At 45.6% G+C, this 22,526-nt stretch overlaps 1 protein-coding gene and 2 pseudogenes across 3 annotated transcripts; all 3 read left to right on the top strand.

The window, feature by feature from the left end:
• The first annotated feature begins 96 nt into the window (after nucleotides 1-96).
• LOC136517970 (uncharacterized) lies at nucleotides 97-5,000 on the top strand (annotated as a pseudogene).
• Nucleotides 5,001-5,637: 637 nt separating this feature from the next.
• On the top strand, nucleotides 5,638-8,592 carry LOC136538033 (protein CANDIDATE G-PROTEIN COUPLED RECEPTOR 2-like; annotated as a pseudogene).
• Nucleotides 8,593-11,900: 3,308 nt separating this feature from the next.
• Nucleotides 11,901-15,571, top strand: LOC136538034 (PLASMODESMATA CALLOSE-BINDING PROTEIN 3-like). 3 transcript variants are annotated; one of them, XM_066530015.1, is made up of 5 exons: nucleotides 11,901-12,105; nucleotides 12,231-12,470; nucleotides 12,563-12,596; nucleotides 14,077-14,129; nucleotides 15,136-15,571. In XM_066530015.1, exons 1-5 carry the CDS (start codon nucleotides 12,042-12,044, stop codon nucleotides 15,264-15,266), a joined length of 522 nt encoding a protein of 173 aa, XP_066386112.1. In that variant the 5' UTR covers nucleotides 11,901-12,041; the 3' UTR covers nucleotides 15,267-15,571. The 3 variants fall into 3 exon arrangements, with proteins under 3 accessions (XP_066386112.1, XP_066386111.1, XP_066386113.1); XM_066530014.1 differs by lacking the exon at nucleotides 15,136-15,571 and having other exon boundaries at nucleotides 14,077-14,781; XM_066530016.1 differs by lacking the exon at nucleotides 14,077-14,129 and having other exon boundaries at nucleotides 11,902-12,105.
• Nucleotides 15,572-22,526: the final 6,955 nt, after the last annotated feature.

Genomic DNA, 22,526 nt, shown 5'->3' on the forward strand with positions numbered 1-22,526 from the left:
AAGAGAGAGATTAATTCTCAAAAAAAAAAAAAGAGAAAGAGAGAGATTAAAAGTAGTTTTATACGATGCTAAAAAAAAGTAGATTTATACGTGGGCCCACGCGAGCCGGGCCGGTACGGCCCAGTTGGCGGCCCCCGCCGCCCGGTCGCCGACCGCTGAAAGAAAAGTCAAAGCGCACGAGTCGCCAACTCGGCAGGCAGCTTCCGCATTCCCACTGCGCAGTCTGCGCTCCCTTCCTTGTGCTCCCTCACTGGTGATCGCCTTGGCTGCTCCGCTCCCAGCTCCAAAACCCTAACCCCGCGAGACAGCCCAGCAGCTAGGAGCGGGTCCAGGAGCTCACCGCCGAGCCGCCGCTACACTCGACCTCACCGGTTGCTCGTAAGGCCTCGCTTCATCTCGCCGCGCACGCTTATTACTTCTGTCGGTGGTTTGTTAGGCTAGCCGTTCTAGTTGTTAATTAGCTTGAGCTTTGAGGTGGCTCGTTGTTGATTCTTCAGTGTGAATGTCGATGCCCTTGGGCGTTTTAGAGCTCAAGGGTTTTGTTCGGTGAGTTTTTAAGCTTGGGTTGGGGGGATGGTTCATGCCTTTCTTTAATCTCTAGCTCGCGGCTTGCCGTTCTAGTTTTATACTGTGCAGTATTCTTCTATTTAGTTTTCTTAGCACATAGGACATGAGGTGATTTTTCGTAGTTCATAAGATGTCAAATGGGTAATTAGGGTCTTACAGTTGTTGCAGGTTTTGTTGATCTGATTAATTCTAACTGGTATGTGTAAATCTTTGGATCCAATCACCTGCAGATGCTGATCAAGTGATCAAAGCATGAGCACCACTCCTGTTTCAAGGTTCAGGGGGCCAGCCTATTTGCAGCTGTGTCCCCAGTCTAGCGATTGTGCTGAACTTTTGGTAATGTGGATGGGCCGAGTGCAAAAGATTTGTCAGTTGACCCAAACACATTTTGTCTTCCACAAGATGCTAATCAGGAATTCTATACCCGAGCTTTACAGTACAGTTGTTCTGTTTCAAAGCAGGGATTTGAAGCCCAAGGTCTTCTCGTGAATGCTGCAGAGTTTGGTCTAAATAATGATTCTTCTGTGGTGGGAGGATATCAACAATTTGACTACCTTCTGGGGCCTCCTCAGCCTGAAGTGCATGAAGGAATGCAGATGCAAAATATCAACACAAATATCATCCACCGTCGTAGACCTTCCAATGCATCCTGTCTTGATCATACAGAAGAACTAACTTCCTATGACAATGATGACAGAGCTATCTCATTTGGAAGTAGTTGTAGCACAGGAATTGCGAGTTATCCATATAATACTCCTTTGCAAAGCAATAGCCACATTTCGAGCACACGGGATGGAACTTGGGATGCCCTTATGCAAATGCAAAAGGCTTTGGAAGCATCCAACAGTGACAATGGACTCAATGAAGAGTGCAGTGACTTGACTTTCAATCATGCAGAACTGTCAGGTGGGAATACCATGAAGCATCAAGTTGTTTGGGACAATGGCTCTTTAAAAAGCCCATCTTTCACCTCAAGTTATATGTCTTTCCCTGGTGATACTGAGACCACCCTCACAAGTGCCTCCACTGTTTGTAGCTTTCAGAACTTTGCTGATCTCCAACATAAGATGAATAACAATGAGCAAAACAAATTATCTTTTGAGGTCGAACTGCCTCATCAGAAAGGGCCCACAAGGAGCCATGTTAATGGAAGCCGAGGTGAAATGCATTCTGCTGAATGGGGAACAAATCCTGGCCACATAGAATCTTCTGGCTTTATGCCAAGCACTGAAGACAGACAGAATGATATATCACATCAACTGTCAAGTTCATTTGTATATACTGCAGATGGAATTGTGGATAATGGCTCAAAAAAGTCACCCCTCTTGTATGAATGTGAAGAGCAAATGGAAATTGATTCGCTTCTAAATTCATTTGGTGTATCAACTGATTCCTTTTCGCAAACATGTGGAATGTTTGAGCAAAGGTAAATTGAGGTGCTGCAGTGTCATCATATCATTGATGATTCATTTCATTTTCATGTTGAAATTAGGAGCCTGCAACTTTACTAATACTTGTTCTTCACAGTAACAGCATGATGGTGTCTGCAACACTTATAACTGTGGGCTTAACTATTTCTATAGATGGATTTTTGGTTTGTAACAAAAATGTAACTGCCAAACACTTCTTTGGTAATGGCATTCACTATTTTCAGTCAGATGGGTCATAGTAGGCTAGTAGCTTACTCTGCTATTAACACTAAAACTAGCAATTTGTCCACATTTCTGTATCGAATCAAATATTTATTTGTTCTTAAGTTCACTGCCCAATTTATTATTTCTGTGTTGCGATCTAATCAAATGTGTTAAAATGCAGCGACAATTTGGTTGAGGTTGGTATGAAGATCGAATTGGATGAAAGTGGTTCTTCTGCATGCTTTAGTAATACTACCCCATATATGCAAACTGGACCACTGGAGTCAGCTATATCTGATGGATCTTCTTATCCTGAACAGTATCAATCTACTTCTCAAACATGTGGCTTATTTTATGCTTCAGCATCTCAGTGGCAAAATATGTCAAGTTCTGGATTGCCTTTACTGGACTGTCGCAAAAGTATTGGTGAACCCAGTTCAATAATTAACCTGGGGGGAAATGATAAAGCACACCTGCTGCCCACAAGTGAAGGTACTTTAGTACAGAAACCACAGAGTGTTGCTACTGATACTAGGCTGGAAATGACCGACAATGTTGCTAATTGGTATCTAGAGTTCACTGGTAGCTTGGATGGCCAATCTTGTCCAATAGGGGCTTCTGTATGTCATGATGAGGCAATGGCAGCCAAAGTTTTACAGACGGCACAACCTGACGTAGTCACAGATTGCACCTTTGGAGTAGGTACTTCAAGCCACGCTGGACGCTCAGATATGCAGCTACCCATTACACAGACTGCTTCTGTTCAAGAGCCTGGCCTGAGTTTGTCCAAGGACCTCAACTTATCATGTATTCAAGGAACAGAGATCAAGAAAGTAGATTTAACAGGAAAAATACAATTCTGAATGCGATGGCATCCTCCGCCCCAAGTCTTTTGAACAAAACACTCCTGAGAGTATGGGTATTAAAACATAATGGTTGTGATGATTATAGCCAGATTGTTGATCCTCAGCAGAGTACCATACTCTCAGCAAGCAAACCTTCCCACTCAAGTGTTTTGCCGGTTGACAAGCTTGATGAGAAGGTCGTTTTTCACAGCAAAAAAAGCGGAAAAGGGCAACAGAAAAGCTTTTAGCATGGCATGCACAAGTCATGACCGTGCATGGGAGCAGGCATCGCAGAAGGTGTTGATTTTTAATTGAACTCACCCATCTTTTGAACAAAGTATTTGAGCTTTAGTTTGACTTGCTTCTTTTGTTAAAAAATGTTTATGCAACTCCTTTTGGCTTGACATACATGTTCGAAGGGGCTGATCCGCTGATGTTTGTTTGTTTGTTTGTTTTGATCTATAGAATTCCTGAGTTGGATTGGGCTCGTGCTACCAAAAGATTGGTTGAGAAGGTTATATGATTTTCGCTATGTCGTGCAAAACCCTTTCTGTTGTGCAATTTTCCCCCTGGCCTGACATCCTTATCGTGCATAGCAGGTAGATGGTGTGAATGCAACAATGGGAAGTAGCAGCTTTAGTACTCGAGCTCAGAAAAGACTTGTTTTGACAACTAGTCTGATTCAGTATATTCTTCCTGTTGTACCAGCTAGACTTCTTGCCACAAATGTTACTAATTCCGCTGAAACCATCGTATACCACCTTTCTAAATTCGCACTCAGTGACGCATGTGACACTGTTCTGTCTGTTGGGAATGACGACATGTAAGCATTGTTTTCTTTCTTTTGAATATGTTTCCTTTTGTATCATTCTCCGAGGTTTTAACATCTTCAGAGTTAGTATAAAAGGGCAGACCTAGTATGGGGAAGGGATAAACCGAGACAAGCCTTTCCCCCGCAAAATCTGCGGATAGGGCTTGCTTCAAACCCACTGACCTTTTATAGTTACATAAAAACTAAAAAAAGACTTGATGTAGTATAAGGTACTGTAACCATGTCATAATCAGCAGGCTGGTTTATTCATAATATCTATGTAGTTTTGGGACTACTTAGATCTCACATTGATCTTGAGAATCTTCATTTTGTGGTATTTGGCCAGGCTACCAAACCAGAGCAGCACTTCTGCTAAGGAAGACTAAAAAATCCTATCAGAAGTTCTGGAAACCTATGGGTCGAGGTTTGGCAAGATGGAAATTTCCTTGTTAAGGTATGGTGTACCAATAGTTGAACTACAACTCACAGGCTTCAGTATTTGAATTCTGCAATTAATCATAAATGTCTGCAAACATACCTCTGTACTGGTCCACGATTTCATACTTTTCTTATTTCCAGTGACTGCAATAATAATGACGCTCCTATACTCTCGTGATTTGACATTCTTATGTATTTTCCTGTGTATCTCAGTGCTGAGAAGATGATGACATTACATGATATGGCATCAGAGCTGCAGGACTTGGAGCGGTGGTATATTGTCTATCAACTTGGAAAGTGTCATGGATACGCTAAAAAATCTGGACTCGACCCCTGCACAGCTACTGTCAAGAAACATGATGGAGCTGCTGCAGCACCAGTAGACTCGCTGAGTAGTATCAAGTGTCGCTTACTGAACTAGGGCAGTTCAGGGACTACTAACAAGTCTACACCCCCCGTTTGTCCCAATTTCCAGCAGTCGTGCATCACCGCAATGCTGGCTGTGTAGGATTATTGAACCATAGGATATACTACTGCTTTCCCGTTGCCGTATTGGGTTCTTTTGTTAGGAAATTAGAAGCAACTTCTCAGTTTAGACGTAGGAATACGGTGGTGCGACTTATCCTGTGTTATGTGATCAGATGTAGGAGCACGGTGATACCATTTTTCAAGTATAGCTAATGCTAGTTGTCTGTAACTTTCAGATGTTACTGTTCTTTCGGACTGGTTGCTATATGATGGTGATGACCGCTGTTTCAGGTCTCTTTTTTAGGCCAGGCTTAGGCCGGTCCTGCGCCTAAGCGGGTTGCTCGCTGTTTTTTGTTAGGAAAATGGCCAGGTTCGGGTTCAAAAAAAAAATCGAACTCACTTTTCGCTATACCGTGTTCAGTAAGGCGTGCGCTGGGCTCAGCTAGAACAAAATTGTGCATCTATTAGTTCATTCTAAAAATCATACAGAGTTTCATTCATTAGTTCAAAGCCTTTCTATAGTTTTCATTCCTTTTTTTTTTGACAACAATAGTTTTCATTCCTTGATCCATACAGAGTTGAAAACCAAATCAAATATTATCTAGAGTTTTTTTTAGCAATAAATATAAGTTTTATCTAGATGTAATTTATATCTTATCTATCTTCTTAAAATCATTGGCACATCATTATAAATATCTTAAATGCGGATTATAAACTAGCAGAGAATGAAATAAAAGAAAGCCTTTTGGCGCGTAAGCTTCTTATTATCGGGCCGTCCAAAGACGTCATGTGTGGGCTCTATGGCCCACCACGAAGCCATCGGTGTTCCACTGTTCCGTTCCATCTTGCTTTTGACCCACCGTGTGGCCTCCGGTTTTCCAAGTCCCCACCACAAGCCAGCGGAATCTTTCCGATTCGGCAATCGAGCAAATCGATCTCCGTGCAATTCCACCTCCCGAACCGAATCCCTCCACCGACCCAAACCCTAGCGCGCACCCACGTCCCTTACCCTTTCCCGGCTTTCTGGCCGGTGTCGGTGATGCGGGCGCTGCTCGCGGACGGCGGGATGGCGCTGGCGGTGGCGCCGGCGGCCAACGAGTCGTCGGGCGGCGCTGCGGTGTCGCTGGGGCCGTTATGGTGGGCGTCGGAGTGCCACGGGGTGTTGTACAGCCTGGCGGTGATGCTGCCATCGCTGGCCTTCGTGGGGTTCCAGGCGTGGCAGGCGCGGCGGAGCTTCCGTACGCTCAGCTACGGCCGCTCTCACGTCGTCGTAGTCGCGTACTACGCGCTCCTCTGGGCCGTCGCCGTACTCAACCTCCTCTGGTGCTTCCTGCAGGTTCCGATTGGTTCCCTCTGTTGCTTATCTTTAAGTCCCGTATTGCCTGGTTATGAAACTCTCCGTGCTTTGATTGGGTTGTTGATTTGGTCATTCGATGTTTATTAGGGGAAATGCTTTCCATGAAAAAGAGTACTATGCTGTGCGTGTAGTTTAAGTTATGACTAGTGAAAGGCAGGAGGAATTCTTCTTGAAAAGTAGGGGCAAGTGGAGCTAATGAGAGATGAACTTGTTGGTAAAAATGAGCTGTGAGAAATCTATACCAGATCATGAAACTTTTGAATTGTATTTTCAGGTTTGAATGATAATCAGTAATGTTTGTATGTTTTGCTAGTGTTCGATTGCTGAGTAGAATAAGTAGGTAAAAGACTGGAAATTAAGTGAACTTTTGGTGAACATGAGTTGTTTGTACCTGTCTTCCTGAGTAGTCTTCTGATGTTTCAACTTGATAATGGAATAGCTGAAGACCACATCCGTGATTGAATCCTATGGGTAGTATGGGTAGGCTAGGAGCTGGTCACTGGTCAGGGAATCTCAATGTTGAGCCAGTAGCAAGCTTTGGTGGGTGTCAAAAAGAAAAGAGCAAGTTCCTGGTGGTCATGTGATAGCTGGTAATGATGAACAGGTAGCAAGGTCTGCTGGGTTAAGGAAAAATAAAATCCGTGGTAGCTGGGTGTTGATGTCAAATAGTACTTCACATTGGTCTGGTTGTTAGGCTTTAGATTTCAGGTGCACATCTTGGTATTGTTACTAAATAAGTGGATTATTAATCCATTTTTAGATTTGATATGGTCCTACTGTACAGAACTACAGAAGGAAAATCAGATGAACAATCCTGACTTATGAATCCAAAATTTCATTTTTATTGTTTTTTTTACATTGTGTATTACCTGTACCTCTTATGTAAGTATGGATTTTTTTTTTCAGGCATGGCAATGTATGCCTGACAGGGCATTCTCTTGGAATGTACTGTCACTGTTTACAAAATCAGGAATGTTATTCTTGGAAGTCAGTCTCATAGCCTTTCTACTTCAAGGAAATGATGCCAGTGGTTTTGAATCTTTGGCACGAACCTTTGTTATCTCTGGAGCTGTAGTTGCTGCTGATGTATTGCTCAAGGTATGATCTACTCCAAAATTCAGGCATAGCGAACAGTAACTAGCTTTTCTTAGAAGTGATGTGTGTTAGGTTTCATTACTTAGTTGTTGCAGTTTTTGGGATTCAACTAGAATTTTTTGCGATGCTGTGTCGTATTTGCTTTCTTAGCAACAATCTAAGTTAATTGACTGGTGTATCTGGTCCATAATGTTAATTTATTAGAGAACATAATATTTTTCTTGTTTACACTGTTCCATGAATAGTGGATTGGCTTATTGCAAGTTGGTACTGAACTTCTATTGGTAGTAGATCTTGCCCGCTCATCTCATGTCACTGTCAGAAGTTTTTTTTGGCTGCTCAATGAAAGACAAGGCCAGGAAGGCCCCATGCACTTAACCTAACCTGACACGCCTTTCCTCGTTTCAATGTGTTAAATCATGTTGCAAGTGGAAAGCGGCATTAATACTCTAGTTCACTTGTAGCCTTTTACTATCTTACCTATGAAACTGACTTTGTCCTTATTCAGACTATATATGTTTTTGGCTTTGGTGTTCCTTTGTTCATCGATGCTGATCAAGGAACTGGTGGGAAATGGGGCCTAGTGGATTCTCCACAAACTTGTGCTTACTGGAGTCTATGGCCTGATTGTTTTCATGCATCATTCAAGATGGAGGGACAGGCTGCCTGGTAATCGGTTACTGTCTTTGTATGTTCCAAAATTCTTTTGTTTGGTGTTTCATGACCATAATCTCGTGGTTGCTTTACTGCAGCAAAACCAGCATACTACAACTATGTATGTGCGATGTTGCTATTGAATGGCTTATCACTGTTTGGATGTTTCCTTGTTGCAAGTGGAGCTGGATTTGGTTTATGGTACATACAGAACACTATTTTCAAATTTTATGGTAACTTATTCACCTTCAAGAGCAATATTGGATGATGACCCCTTTTGCTGTAGGTTATATAATCTCACAACCGTATGCTATCATTCTCTTTACCTTCCCCTCCTGTATGTGACTTTCTTAGCAGACTTCTTCCAGGTACCTTCTTGCCTATGATGTGTTACTTTGCTTCTGTGTAGTGCTTCTTCCTTGGTTCCTTAGCCTTGTGTACTGGTATAATTGTCTGTGACTTGTAATGAAATTATTGTCTTTGCTGATTTATTTTGTATGTGTAGGAGGAAGACATGCTCCTAGAGAACGTCTACTATTCTGAAATGAAGGATGCTGGGTTCTTTGATGCTGACTGGGATTGATCTGTGGCTGCTGCACTGTATGACCACTCCCATGTGAAACTACGCTGTATTTTTGTTATCTGTGTACTGAACGTAGAACAGAAAATGTATGTAGCTAACCGTGGTAATGAATGGAAATATGTAAATCTTACTGCTGCATACTTCAGATTTCAAGTGATTTCACCGTTGAGATCGCCACGCCAACGATGGGTGATAATTCACGTCTATTATGATACAAAACTAGTCCCGTATGGATTATAAGGCGAGCGTACAGGGCTGGTGGACCGTCAGAAACTGCGTTTTTGCAGGCTCGTTTAGAAATGCTACGTGCGTGTGCTTGTGCATACGCACATTTCTATGTTCCGTGGCTTTTGTTTTTACCAGAAGACAGAAGTTAGGAAGAACCCGTTTAGAATCACTCTTATCTGCCATGTTCGTTTGAGCTGGTTTAGTTTATAAGCCATGGTTGAAAGTATTGTTGATTGGTTTGGTGTGAGAGAAAAATACTATTTGTTGACTGATAAGCTATAGTTTATAAGCCAAATTCGACTAAGCGAACTGGCTGATCATTCTCAGCCTGCAATATCTCAGAGCCATGTCCTGCGTCTGCGTTTTGTTCTACTGCTGCTCCACTACCTACAGGAAGGATAGGGAGTGCTGCGTTGGGCGTTGTGAGTTCTGACCGCGACAGCGCCTCAACGGTTTTAGAAATAGCAAAAGCCCAGATGCGCAATGCAGCAGCACACGTGAGTGCTGCGTTTCTTTGTGCTGACTGGCATTGCGTTTCTTTGTGCTGACTGGCATTACGCAGGCACGTTTCGCTGTAAAGCTGAAGCTGAACAGCATTGTTCGCTGATTTGTTATAAGAGAAAAACACTATATCATGACCGATAAGTCAAGCTGATAAGTTTAAACGAACTTAGCATCCGAGCAAAACTACTATTACCTGACCTCGGCCCAAAAAAGTATATAATTATACATATCAAGTCATTCTTAATGTTTAGTTTGTATATAGAAAAGTATCATATATTTATACTATATCATGACTGATAAGTCAAGCTGATAAGTTTAAACGAACTTAGCATCCGAGCAAAACTACTATTACCTGAACTCGGCCCAAAAAAGTATATAATTATACATATCAAGTCATTCTTAATGTTTAGTTTGTATATAGAAAAGTATCATATATTTATATGTAGAGAAATATCAATATTTATGATACTAAATAAGTATAACTAAATTCTTCATTAATATATCTTAATAGTACATCTATTTAATATCATAAATATTATCAAAAACTTTGGTCAAATTTTAAATAGTTGAATATGAGTGGACTAGAATTATATGACTTTTACGGCAGAGGTAATACTTAATATAGCATGTTAATTTTAAACTAACCAGCTGGTTGACAAGTGACAACTGCGTGCCTTTTCACAAACGCTAGCATGTGGTGGACTGGCGATACTATGGTAATAATAGTAATTTCGGTCTAGGTAATGCATTTAGTTGTGCAGAGCTTAGAAGATTCATCAGTAGACCCAAATTTAAAATGGGTCTCCAAAAGAATATCTATAGCCTCCAACATAATACATATATGGAAGACTCATTTTGAATGTCAACACATATATAACCCGAATATGAGTATCCTCTCTCCTGAAGACCTATTTGCAGAAAGAGTTCTCTTTTAGATCTTATCGTTGGAGAAGATAAAAAATAGATATTGAACCTTTTGCCTGGAGCATTTGGAATGAATCCTATATCTTAGGAAAAAGTCTACTTAACCCCCCACCTTTCATACTTGGTCTACTTCACCCTCCAACTATGATACCGTCTGTTTTACCCCATGAACTTTCTAAAACCGTCTATTTTACCCCTTGGGTGGTTTTTTGACAGCGGGTATGCTACAGTAACATCGGGTTTACTGCAGTAACGCTGGGTTTGCTACAGTACTGGTTGTTTTGAATTTCCTTTTTATTTATTTTCGGTGAATTTTTGAAAAATCATAGTAAATCATAGAAAAATCATAAAATAAAAAATCTAATTTTATTGGACTCCACATGAGTAGATCTACACAGTGAATATATAATACGGTATGATTTAGTACAATTTTTTTTGTAGCTTTAGATTAATTAGAAAATCCAATTTTGTCTGTAATTAATTAGAATTTATCTATAACTAAGTTATACATAGTCCAATGAGTACGAAATTTTTACTATAGTTCAAGCATACAATAATTAGCGTACCATAAAAATTTCACCACAATTGGACCATAGAAGCTACAGCTATGAATTATTCCAATTAATTACAGATAAAATTAGATTTTCCAATTAATCTAAGGCTACAGTAAAAATTTTGTACTAAATCATACCGTATTATATATTCACTATGTAGATCTATTCATGTGGAGTCCAACAAAATTAGATTTTTCATTTTATGATTTTTCTATGATTTACTATGATTTTTCAAAAATTCACCGAAAATAAATAATAAAAAAGAAAATTGAAAACCACAGGTACTGTAGCAACCCGCCGTTACTGTATCCACCCGTTGTTACTGTAGCACATCAAAAAAAAAACGCCCATGGGTAAAATAGACGGTTTTAGAAAGTTCAGAGGGTAAAAAAGACGGGTTCACAGTGGGGGGTGAAGTAGACGAAAGGTGGGGGATTAAGTAGACTTTTTCCCTATATCTCATGTAACAGCTGTTAGGGACGGTCTATGGAAAGGTCCATTGACCATTGGGCCCCAAGCCCACGAATCCATGCGGGCCTGGGGCTGGGGAATGGTTGGTTTGGGTTCCCCCCGCAGGCCACCACAAAACAGTGTGCCCTGTAGTGTCCGGTGTCCCTCACGTCCAGTACTGGTCGCATTTACTGCGGCCCTGGTGGGTCCCGGAGCGCAGGGGCACAGCCCTGCCATGCCACCCAGCCAGCCCCACAGGCAGGCACTGGCCTGGCCATGCGTTTTTTGACCGTTCATGAAAAGCCACACTGCCTTCTGGCGCTGGCGGCCTGGCGCTGGACCGGGCGGGCAGCGGCTGCGGGCTGCGGGCTGCGGCACCAGAGTTGGAGCGGACAGCGGAGTGGACTGCGCCTGCGCCCGCACCGCGCGTTTAGTTGCTGCCGGAGTTGGCGCCGCCGGATGGACTGTAGCACTACAGCGCACTGTAGCATTTCGTTTGTATTTGGTAATAATTATCCAATTGTTGACTAATTAGGCTTAAAACGTTCGTCTTGCAAAGTACAACCAAACTGTGCAATTAGTTTTTAATTTCGTCAACATTTAGTACTCCATGCATGTACCGCAAGTTTGATGTGACGGGAAATCTTCTTTTTGCATAGTGTCAAAGTTGGAAATTTTGGTGAACTAAACAAGTGCCAGAGTTGGAGCGGACAGCGGAGTGGACTGCGCCTGCGGGCTACGGGACACGCCACTTCACAAAACTGGGCACTGCCCAAGCTGCTGCATTTAAACCCCCTCGTCGTCGCTTCAGTTCAAGCGAGGAAGACAGAGAGAGAGAGAGTGTTGTACAAGGGGCGCCGCCGGCCGCACTGTAGAGTACCTTGAGCTTGTTCACCGCCGTCGCCCGCCGCCTCACAGCCACAGCATCCATGGCCGACTCAGCTCGCCTCTTCCTGCTAGTGGCGGTGGCCGCCGCTCTCGCCGGCCGCTCAGGTGTGTTGTGTCCTTTGCAATCTTTCTGATTTTCTCAGCACGCTGTGGGTTCCCTTTGCAATCTTTTCTGAAACTCGGCTCTCGCCGCCGCTGGTATGCCCTGTGGCTGTGCCTGGAACTGCAAGACGGCGCGTGGTGCGTGTGCCGCACGGACCTGGCGGACAGCGCGCTGCAGAAGACGCTGGACTACGCGTGCGGCGGCGGCGCCGACTGCAAGCCCATCCTGCAGAACGGCGCCTGCTTCGCGCCGGACACCGTCAAGGCGCACTGCTCCTACGCCGTCAACAGCTTCTACCAGCGCAACAACCAGAACCCGCAGGCCTGCGTCTTCTCCGGCACCGCCACGCTCAGCAACAACGACCCGAGTGAGTCAACTGCATCCCCAAGACGTTTTCGGATTTTCGCTTGAGATTCCTGACGCCGCGTTTGACTCCCTGTTTCTTTCGTGTGGCTGAAGGCGGCAATGGCTGCACGTACCCTGCGACCCCAAGGTAATCCTTGCACGGCATTGCCACTTTTCGCCACTTCTCCTTTCTCGCTTTCCCGTTGGGCTGGTTCTGTTTGGTACTTTATTCCGGCTGCTTTTGGCTAATTCAGCAGTGTTCTGTGAGCTGAGACAAGCCGAGACTAACACGCTCGACATGCCAATATGCCATGCTGTCGTGAGTTCGTAGCATCAGCATTTCTTGGCAGAGGCACTACTGAACTGACTTTACTAATCACTAATCAGAGTAAAAGCCATCTAACATTTTCCAACCCATCTTGCAATGACAACTCCCTGAACATCCTGAAGATATCACCAGTTCTGCTCGCCCCTCTTTAGAAAGGCTTAACCCCTAAGCCTGGTGCCCTGGTCCTAGTGAGTGCTATGCCAGATTTGGAGCCTTTTAGCGATGCGGTACCGTCCGATGGGCGGCCGCGTGCTGTTCTTGGGGTTGGAAAATCCTGGAATATAGGTGGTTTGCGCGTGGCAGCGGGGATCCGTTTCTTTCTCTCTTTTCCCACATTTGACTGCATCGATGAACAACTGTGTGCATTCATGCCTGGAGTCTTTTTAGGGGAATCATGTAGTTTCAACTCTAGCCTACCTCAACTTGTTAGGACTTTGTTGTTGTTCTGCTGCTGTACCCTTCTGGTTCCGTCTCCGAGCTAGATGTTTTTCTTTCTCAACAAAAAAGCATCAGCCGGCTTTTCTGTCACTTTTTGCTTGTGCGTCTGTTTGTGACTTTGCGTTTAGGTTCCCCCTTAGACGGTCTCCAACACCGTGCCCCAAACGCATATTTGCGTCCCAGCCGGTGTTTTGGGTACCGGAATTGGCCTTCAACCAATGACCAATACGCAAGACACAATTTGCGGAGAGAGGAGACGCAAAGTTGCGTCGTCCTCCACGCGCGACGCAAACTGCCGGCGCTGCCCCTCTCTCGCTCTCGTCTCTCCCGCGCGCCGGAGGCGGAGGCGGAGCTGGGGCCTGAGCCCGCGCCGGAGGCGGAGAAGCTGCGCGACGGGAAGCCACGGCGGGCCACCTCCGGCGCAGCGCGGGGAAGAGGAGAGGGTCGCGGGGAAGGAGGCGGAGAAGCTGCGCGAAGGGGAGCCGTGGCGGGCCCCCTCCGGCGCGGCACGGGGAAGAGGAGAGGGTCGCGGGGGAGGAGGCGGCGCTCGCGAGGCGGCCAGAGATGGCATCCGCGCCATCGTCTTCCTCCCGTGCAAGGGCGACGTCCTCGAGTTCGGCTCCGTCGTGCCCGTCCTCCATGGCGCCACACCTCCTTTTGCATCTATTGTTGGAGATGCAAGACTTAGGTGCAGGATGTATTTTACTCTGCGTGACCTATACCGTGGAATGAGTCTCTTTTGGGTACTCATCGTTGGAGATAGCCTTATTCCTGACTCCTTTCAAACTTGGGGAGCAGTGGTATTTGTAAAGAGCATCTCCAGCAGCAATAGTATCTAAAACACGTCCCCTACATTTTTTAGGTTGTTTTCTCCGGCGACGCTACCTCAAACAGACTACCCCAAATTCATTATAGGTGAGAATTACAAATGGGACCCGACTGTCATCCTCTATCAGCTTCTTCTTCCTTGCACGCACGAGCAGAGCCAGCAGGGGACTTGGGGTGGAGGGAGGGCCGCTCGCTGGGGAGGCACCGCCGCATCAGGAGGCCGTGGCCAACTCGCGTCGGGACGCCGCTCCGCCGGGGAAGCCGCGTCGGGCCGGGGCAAGGCCGCCGGGGCTGGCCGCGCCCGCGCCGTGGAGCCATGCCCGCCGAGGCAGGGCGCCGTCGCCCGGGCAGGCCACGCCGGGACGAGGACGCGACGAGGAGGGGCGCCGGGCGGGGGAGGGGCGTCGGTAGCATGACCGCGCCAGGGACGGCCGTCGGTATCGGGAAGGACCTCGCGCCGGCCAGGAAGCGCCGCATCCGGCCCCGCGTCGGTGCTCGCGCATGCTCGAGCGTAGAGAAGAAGAAGGGGAAAAAATTGCACGGTGGAGTAAGGGGGAAAAGTAGGGTGCCAATAAAAATATGAGTGTAGTAGGAGGTCTGATGGAGCTTTTTTTTTTACCCCTATTACTCAAATTCAGAGTAGAGGGCATTGCGGGAGATGCTCTGATAAACTGGAATATTATCAGGTCATTAGATGATCTGGTCCCTATCTGTAAAAATACCTTCAATAAATTGCAATCGAGAGCATCCAATGAATAACCATCGCCACATGTGGAATATGTAGACACACCGCATTTGGAAGTATGATCACTGAAAAGGCGAAAAGTACAGTGCATTAAAGGAACTGATGTACTGCTGGTGTAGCAAAGACAGCCGAGCAAGCATTAACGCCCGGTTCTGCCAGACGTATCTTTAGTTCTTTGCTATTACGGAGTATACTATCTGTCCTTATCATCTTGCATAGGTATTAAGTCAAAGCAATGTGACTTGTCATCGTAACTCTGAGCTGTGACTGTTCGTGTTCATCAGTGTCATGCAGCTGCTTGTCATCCTAACTCTGAGCTGACTGTTGGTGTTCATCTGTGTTATGCAGCGCGGCTGCGACAAGCAACAGCGGCGTATACAGTCCTCCCACGATGGGTCCGTCAGCCCTCAACGACAACAGCGGTGCCACCGGCGTCCTTCCGACGGCCGGACTGGCCACGCGGCTGCTGGTCCTGCTAGCCTCCTGCTCGCTCGTCGCTCTCTACCTCGACGCGTGATCACGAAGACGAGACGCCCCTCCTCCGCTGCTGCTGTTGGGGTGCCTTTGTTCATTGCCCTTTTCTCTTCTAGCTAGTGGCAGTGGCAGGCAGAGAGAACCTTTTGATGGCACTGCCTTCCGGTGGTGGAGAAACTAGGGAGTGTGAGACTCCGAGGCCTCGTCGAATGCCATTGTGTCATTGCTGCGATTAACATTCACTTTCTTATGCGGCTGTCAAGGTTCTAGCCTTGTAGGAGGGATGCTGTGTTGACTTCTTGGACATGGGTGTTCATTGTTTAATCGGTTTGTTTAGGGTTGATCTTGATGTGCTGCTTGTTATTGCCTGACTTGGCAACAAAGTTATATGAGGGGAATAATTCGCTAGAGGACGATGAGAAGACGTAGCAAAGCACACAAACTTGTGAGCCCAGCTGGTCACTCCAGCCCAGTCTCCAGGAATGCTGTTACAAGCCGGCCCACGGACCTATTCCGGGCCTTCCGGCCTTTAACTCACTCCAGCAGCCCAGGGGCATCGGCTTCAGAAACTGACGGCTTGGAGACACGAACACCGTCTGGAGTCCCAGTCCCAGTCCCACCCAATCCCAGATTTCTCCGACGTAGCAGTCGTGGCGGTCAAAATCTGCCGCCGTCATTTTCTTCAGAAACGCAGCTTCAGACAGGCATGAGCGCGATTTCTGGGGTTTTTTTACCACGAGCCGCATCTGGATCAGATCCTGAAATTACTATTTCCTAGCCACGAGCAACTCTTGCCAAGTGGAGGATGGGTCATGGTCATGGATGCTAGGGTTTTCCACTTTTCCTTTTCGCGGCGAGAATCACGCAGCCGTCGCCTCACAGTTTTTTACCCACACCCCCCCCCCCCCCCCCCCACCCACCCACCGTGAAAGTCCAAATCATCGGTCGTAAGTGGGAGCAGAGAACGGGTGTAATTTATCAGCAAGCTGCTGCTTTCCTGTGACTGAGACTGTGACCTTGCTGAACAGAACAGCGGCGTCCAGTAAAAGTCTCGTTTGCTTTCTGGTACGGAAGGACTTTAGAGTAGCTTTCCGCGGATTATTCATCATCTAGCACAGTACTTGTACTAAGACAGATCATCAGTAATTAAATTAGTACTAGCAGTCAGCACAGGATAAGTGGTCTGGCGTCGTCGATCCTGCACGTCTTGCATTGGACGAGTCAGCACGCAGTCGGCTCTCGCCTCTCCGATCTCCCGTGTACGTGGATACGACGTCGCGCCGGCGTCACCAGCTGTGAGCCGCTCGCTCGCCCTCGAAGTCGAAGCTAGCTGCGACGCGGCTGGCTCTGGCTGGGTGCAAGCGTGTGCACTCGAGGCGCACCGTGCGCGGGCACTGACAAGTGGGTCCGCCTACGGGCGGTGGGTGAGCTGGGTGCCTGGGTGGTTGGGAGTTGGGACCTCGTGGTACACGTACACGCTTGCGGTGTTGCGAACACCTGGCAGAGCGGTGTGCCCCGTCTCCCCTGGGCCTGGCCCTCGGCCGATCAGGCGATCAGCAACCACACCACACGTCCACAGTCCACAGCACCGTCTCATGCTTTCTCCCTGCCAACAGCTTCCACCCACGGTATGCAATCATCCCGCGAACCAGTGGCGGCGCAGGATTATAAAATTGGAGGAGGTATATAGGTACCGTTTGGATCATGGGATTCTAGGAATCCAGATAGAAAAAAAATCTCAAAATCTTAACATATCATCCAAACATCTTGGAATTTTAGAGGATTCTAACACAGACACAGAATCCAAAAACCATCGGAGATTATTTTTATCTAGAATCTAGGCTTTAGAATCCAATCCAAACGTGCTAGTCACCCAACCATGACTAGCATATAGAGGTCCATGTAGGTAAAGTTTAAACTGTAACTAGTTTTGTGTGACACTATGCTAGTGACATTTATATAGAGCTGGTGTACATGGTACATAGCTAAATGTGTGTTCACCATATATGTTTATAACAAATCCATTTGCTCAAATGTTCATCTCGAATGCTATCCCTTCATAAAAGTTCTTGGTCAACAATACAAACCAATTGGTTGGAGACATAAATAAATCAATATACAGAGGAAATTAAGCGCAAATTGATTGTTTTAAGCTCAGCCAAGAGTATGTACATGTATTATATAGACCTCTCAAATCATAATTCCTGGATAAAAAAAAAGGTGTACACATGTGTACACCCATGTCAATACTATAGGACCACTAAGCAAGTACATGACTTGGCACTATTTCTTAAACACATTACAATGGCTTCATGTATAAACATATATAGTCGGGCGATAAGCCGAGAAAGACGACGGAGATCATGGAAGGCGTGAGATGTCGGGCGATGGGACGAGAAAGATGAAACGAGGTCGATAGGAGAATATGAAACGACGCTAGCCCTCAAAGCTTCATTCTATATTATGCTCATGTTCTTTCGCATGTTTATATCGACTATGATAATGTTCTCCTTAGTTATTGAGTCCTTGCTCAATAGTTCAGCGCTACTTCCATTTGTTTAACTTTCTTTTCCATCTTCCAAACACGTCATGTCACTATCAAGGTTCACTATAGTGGGTTGTAATACCAAGAACTAATTGGACTAGCCGGCTCCTCAACAACTTTATCGCTCCTCAATCAAAATTCTGAAAGTACATTATGAGTGCACAAAATTTGCAGAGACAAGAAACTAGCATCAAGAAGAAGGCAATATTATCATTGCATCATTTGATAAATAATTACATATTATCATTGCATCATTTTTTGGAGGATACACGTCGTCCTAGATGGTTTGTGCATTTTCAAGATTGGTTGAAAGCAAAAGCTATTATAATAGAAATCTTTGCTAATAAGTCCACTCATATTTCCAACTTCATATAACAGGGCTACACAACTTATATTCTCTTGGTCAAGATCAAGTGTCAATTCTAGAGTTATCTTAAGTCAACAATAAAATTTTTAGAAATAAATTATCTGTTTATGTACTAAATTTGCATAGTTGAAAACGATACGGGTAGATCTATATCAAATAGTTTCATTGGAAGGTATATCATTGTTATCTGAAATAAGAAATAAGTGGTCAAAATTATATCTTGTAGATTGTATCAAGCAAAAGGCCACTTATCTACTGGAGAGAGTATCTTGTACTCCCTTCTTTTCAAATTGTTAGTCATCTTGGTTTCTCTAGATATATAGCTTTTGATATATGTATCTACAAAAGCTAAAACGACTTACAATTCGAATGGAACGAGTATTGTTTAACAAAAAAAGTAAAGAAAATAATAAAAACATGGGAAATAACAAAATTCTGAAACAGCTTATGCCTATTACTTCCTTTTAACCCAAGTATCTGTGTCAAGTTAAAGAGCAAAATTCACCGTCGGTCCCTGAACTTAGCCGACGGTGTCATCCAGCTCCCTAAACTTTTAAAGTCATATCTGTTGGTCCTTAAACTTGGCAGCCGTTGTCATCCAGGTCCCTGAACTTTTAAGGTGATCACCGCAGGTCCCTAAATGTAACACCCTTAGTGTTACACCATAAATCATTTACTAAAACATGTCATGAGCATCATGCTTATGTGTTAATACATGTGATAGAATGTGTAGATAAATTTCTTGTAACTTAAAATGACTAATAAAAATGTTAAACGAAAGTTGATCCAATAGTTCATGTATATCAAGTAGGGTTGAAAACCAATTTTTATTAAGCAAAAATACTATAGAACATGTGTGTGATACTTAAATAAAGTTTGAAGTACAAACTTTGTAGATGACAATGAAATACTTGCTGTTGAAAAATGATATTACTAGCTAATATTTCTACTAGTCTAGAAATTACAAATTGAATTCAAGTTCAGCTCAAAAACTTAGAAAATTTCCAAGTTTGTCAACCGCTAGACATTGCTATGTTTAGCAAATTATTTGGACAGATTGGGTTAAAGGGTGGTGTAGTGTTGTAACTCGATTTGGTAGTCTCATATGACATCTTGAGTATGGTGAAGATGGTTAAGGTCCTGAAGCAATCGTTTAGTTTTTATAGGCGCTTTAAAATTTGTGCACGACATGGTTTCGAGCTAGTTGTCCGCGTGGGCGTGGTCACCACGTTCGGGCATTTGGCGTCGCCATGTTGGCTATCCCGCGCGCACGCGCGCAGTCGCGCGTGGGTGGCCATGGCTGCTCTGGCCTAGCTATGGCCTGGCCGCCGCTGGCTCCTGGCGCGTGGTGCTGCCGCCAGCCCTGCCGCGCTGCCGCACTATCGACTTGCCCCACGCCGCGCCACAGCTACTGCCAGTGCCGTCGTCTCGCTGTTATGTCCGTGTCTCACTCTGCATCTCTGCGCCGCTGCCGGCCCAGTGCATTGCCGCCTCTGCCGCGCGCACGTGGTCGGGCTCACTGTCGCCTTGTCACTGATGGCATTGCGGCACGCGGGCCACGCCGGTTGCCAATGCACGCGCCAGTCTGCTAGTGCCTACGCCTAGGCCTCCACGATCACGTTGACCACGTCCCTCCAAGGCGAGGACGAGACGAGATGAGCCCACCTATTGCGCTCCGTCTCTCTCTCTCCCTCCTCCGTCGTCGTCAAGCCGCGCCATCAAATTACCTAGCGAGTGATCACCTCAAACCAATTCATCGCATCCACGGCTTCACCATCATGTCCTCTCACTGCCCGATCCCACCCAGCCTTGATGCACGCACGGCCAAGCTCTAGTTTTGGAGTTTCTCCCGTCGTCGTGTCGATAAGGCCACATCCGATCATGGATGTGGGCATCCCTCCTACTGTCCCTCCTGAGTTAATTCACCCACACCACTAGCTTCACCTTGCCTCCCTCTCCACCTTGTGCATGTTTGCAGAACCGCTACCACCTCCCCATCATCGCTGACGTGACTATGTCGCCACGGTGCGCCGCCACACGGCTCGGCCACATGTGGCCAGCCCTCCTCCATCATCCTCCACCCCAACTATCACCTTGGCTAGGTCTAGGGTAGTCTACTGATGCTCCCTCACTAGCCAGTTAGGTTCTTAGGTGTTCTAGATCACCGGGGCAACTGCGCCGCCGTCGTGGATGGTTGCGCGTCGCTATAGCTCGCTCCACCGTGTCCCGCCACCCCTCGCCGCCGCTTAGCATAGCCGCTTGAGTTAGAGATGGTGACCGGCCCATTAGGTGTGAAAGGATCAAGATGCCCAAGAGGGGGGGTGAATTGGGCTAATTACAAATTTCTTTACAATAATCAAAACCTATGGTTAGCCTAATTAACCCCTTGTACCTAGAAATTGTTTCTATTCATCTAACACACAAAAGTTTAGCACCCTAAGTTCCAATCGTACTCTAGCATGGCAATTCTCGGAATGTAAATGATAAGTATTGAATTGCTCAAAGAAAATGCTTAAAGTAAAGAGAGAAGAAGGAACACGGCGATGTTTTGCCGAGGTATCGGAGAGTCGCCACTCCCCACTAGTCCTTGTTGGAGCACCCACGCAAGGGTGTAGCTCCCCCTTGATCCGCGCAAGGATCAAGTGCTCTCTACGGGTTGATTCTTTGACACTCCGTCGTGGTGAATCACCCACAACCGCTCACAACTTGAGTTGGGTCACCTACAAGCTCTGCCGGATGATCATCAAACTCCCAATCACCACCAAGCTATCTAGGTGATGGCGATCACCAAGAGTAACAAGCACGAACTCTCACTTGACCACGATAAGCCTAATCAGAAGGGTAGATGCACACTTTGCTACTCTTGATCTCACTAATGAGGGCTCTCTTTGGGATTCTCAAATCTCAATCACCTCACTAGGACCTTGCTCTTCTTGGCACTCTCAAACGTGTTTCTCGGCTATTGGAATGAGCAAAAGTACCCCCACACACGAATGGAGGTGGTATTTATAACATGGGCTGAAAAACGAACCGTTATGTGCCTCCGTGGGGTGACCGGACGCTCCGGTCATGTTGACCGGACGCGTCGGTTAGTTCACCCCGAAACCCAGTAATTACAGTGTGACTAGACGTAGGCCAACGTCCGGTCAGCACTGATCGGACACGTCCGATCGCAATTTACTCTCACTGGAACCTTACTGATGTCGACCGGACGCTGGACCTCAGTGTCCGGTCACTTCACCTCTCAGCGTCTGGTCGCGCCAGACGATTTCACCTTGGTCAAATGAACTGACCGGACTCTGCGCCAGCGTCCGGTCACACCGGAGCCAGCGTCCGGTCAGTATTTGACCCTCCATTCACTTCCAACTCTCGATCATACGTGAATGAAGTTTGCTCCATTGGATCTAAGGGCTATTTTGGAGCTACCTAGTGCTAGTTTTAACAAGTGTGCACCACACCTAACTCACTAGACTCACCTAGGTCAAGCTACCCGTCCATACCCCCTTAATAGTATAGCCAAAGGAAAAACAAAGTCCTAAACTACTCTAAGTGTCTCTTTAACTCCAATTGACACTTAGAACTAGTCCATCCTTAACCTTGTCGTCCATCCTTTGAAAACCGAAACGATTTCCATCATAGGGGTATGACCACCATGATTGCCCAATTGATCTCCATTACCATGACCTAACTTAATTGCCTCTGCAAAACACACGTTAGTCATAGTAATCACGTATTGTCATTAATCACCGAAACCCAACTAGGGGCCTAGATGCTTTCAATCTCCCCTTTTTTGGTGATTGATGACAATACTACCTCGAGTATGTGAAAGAGATGAGGTTTTTAACATGCTTGGTTCATATAAGCTTTCGGCAGTAAGAACAAAAGTGTTAGGCAAGCTTATATGACCCAAGCCAACATAATGTACTCAAAAGATATAAAATAAGCATGAGTACAGGTAATAAAGCTCAATTGCATCAGAGTAAAACACGGAAGCAAAGCAAAAAAGCATAGCACAAGTGATATGACATATAAATGATTCAAAGTAGAGAACACATATGTCACATATCACGATCACGTAAATATCACTATCACATAAATATAGTAGAAAACATGAATGCATAATGTATCACACACATAAAAACTCCAAATGTAATAGATAAGCTAATAAAAGATAGACTCCCCCTAAATAGTCGCTCCCCCTAAGACTATCATACTCGAACCCTCTCCCCCTTTGGCGTCAAACACCAAAACCTAAGGGTCGGTCGGTGGGGCGGCAGCAGATGAGCCGAGCGCTGAGGTACGAGAAGCAAGCTAAAACTAGGCACTATCATCATCTGACCCTGAGCTCTGAGC

The sequence above is a fragment of the Miscanthus floridulus genome, chromosome 2 (assembly GCF_019320115.1).
Source record: "Miscanthus floridulus cultivar M001 chromosome 2, ASM1932011v1, whole genome shotgun sequence".
In the NCBI taxonomy this organism is placed as follows: Eukaryota; Viridiplantae; Streptophyta; class Magnoliopsida; order Poales; family Poaceae; genus Miscanthus; species Miscanthus floridulus.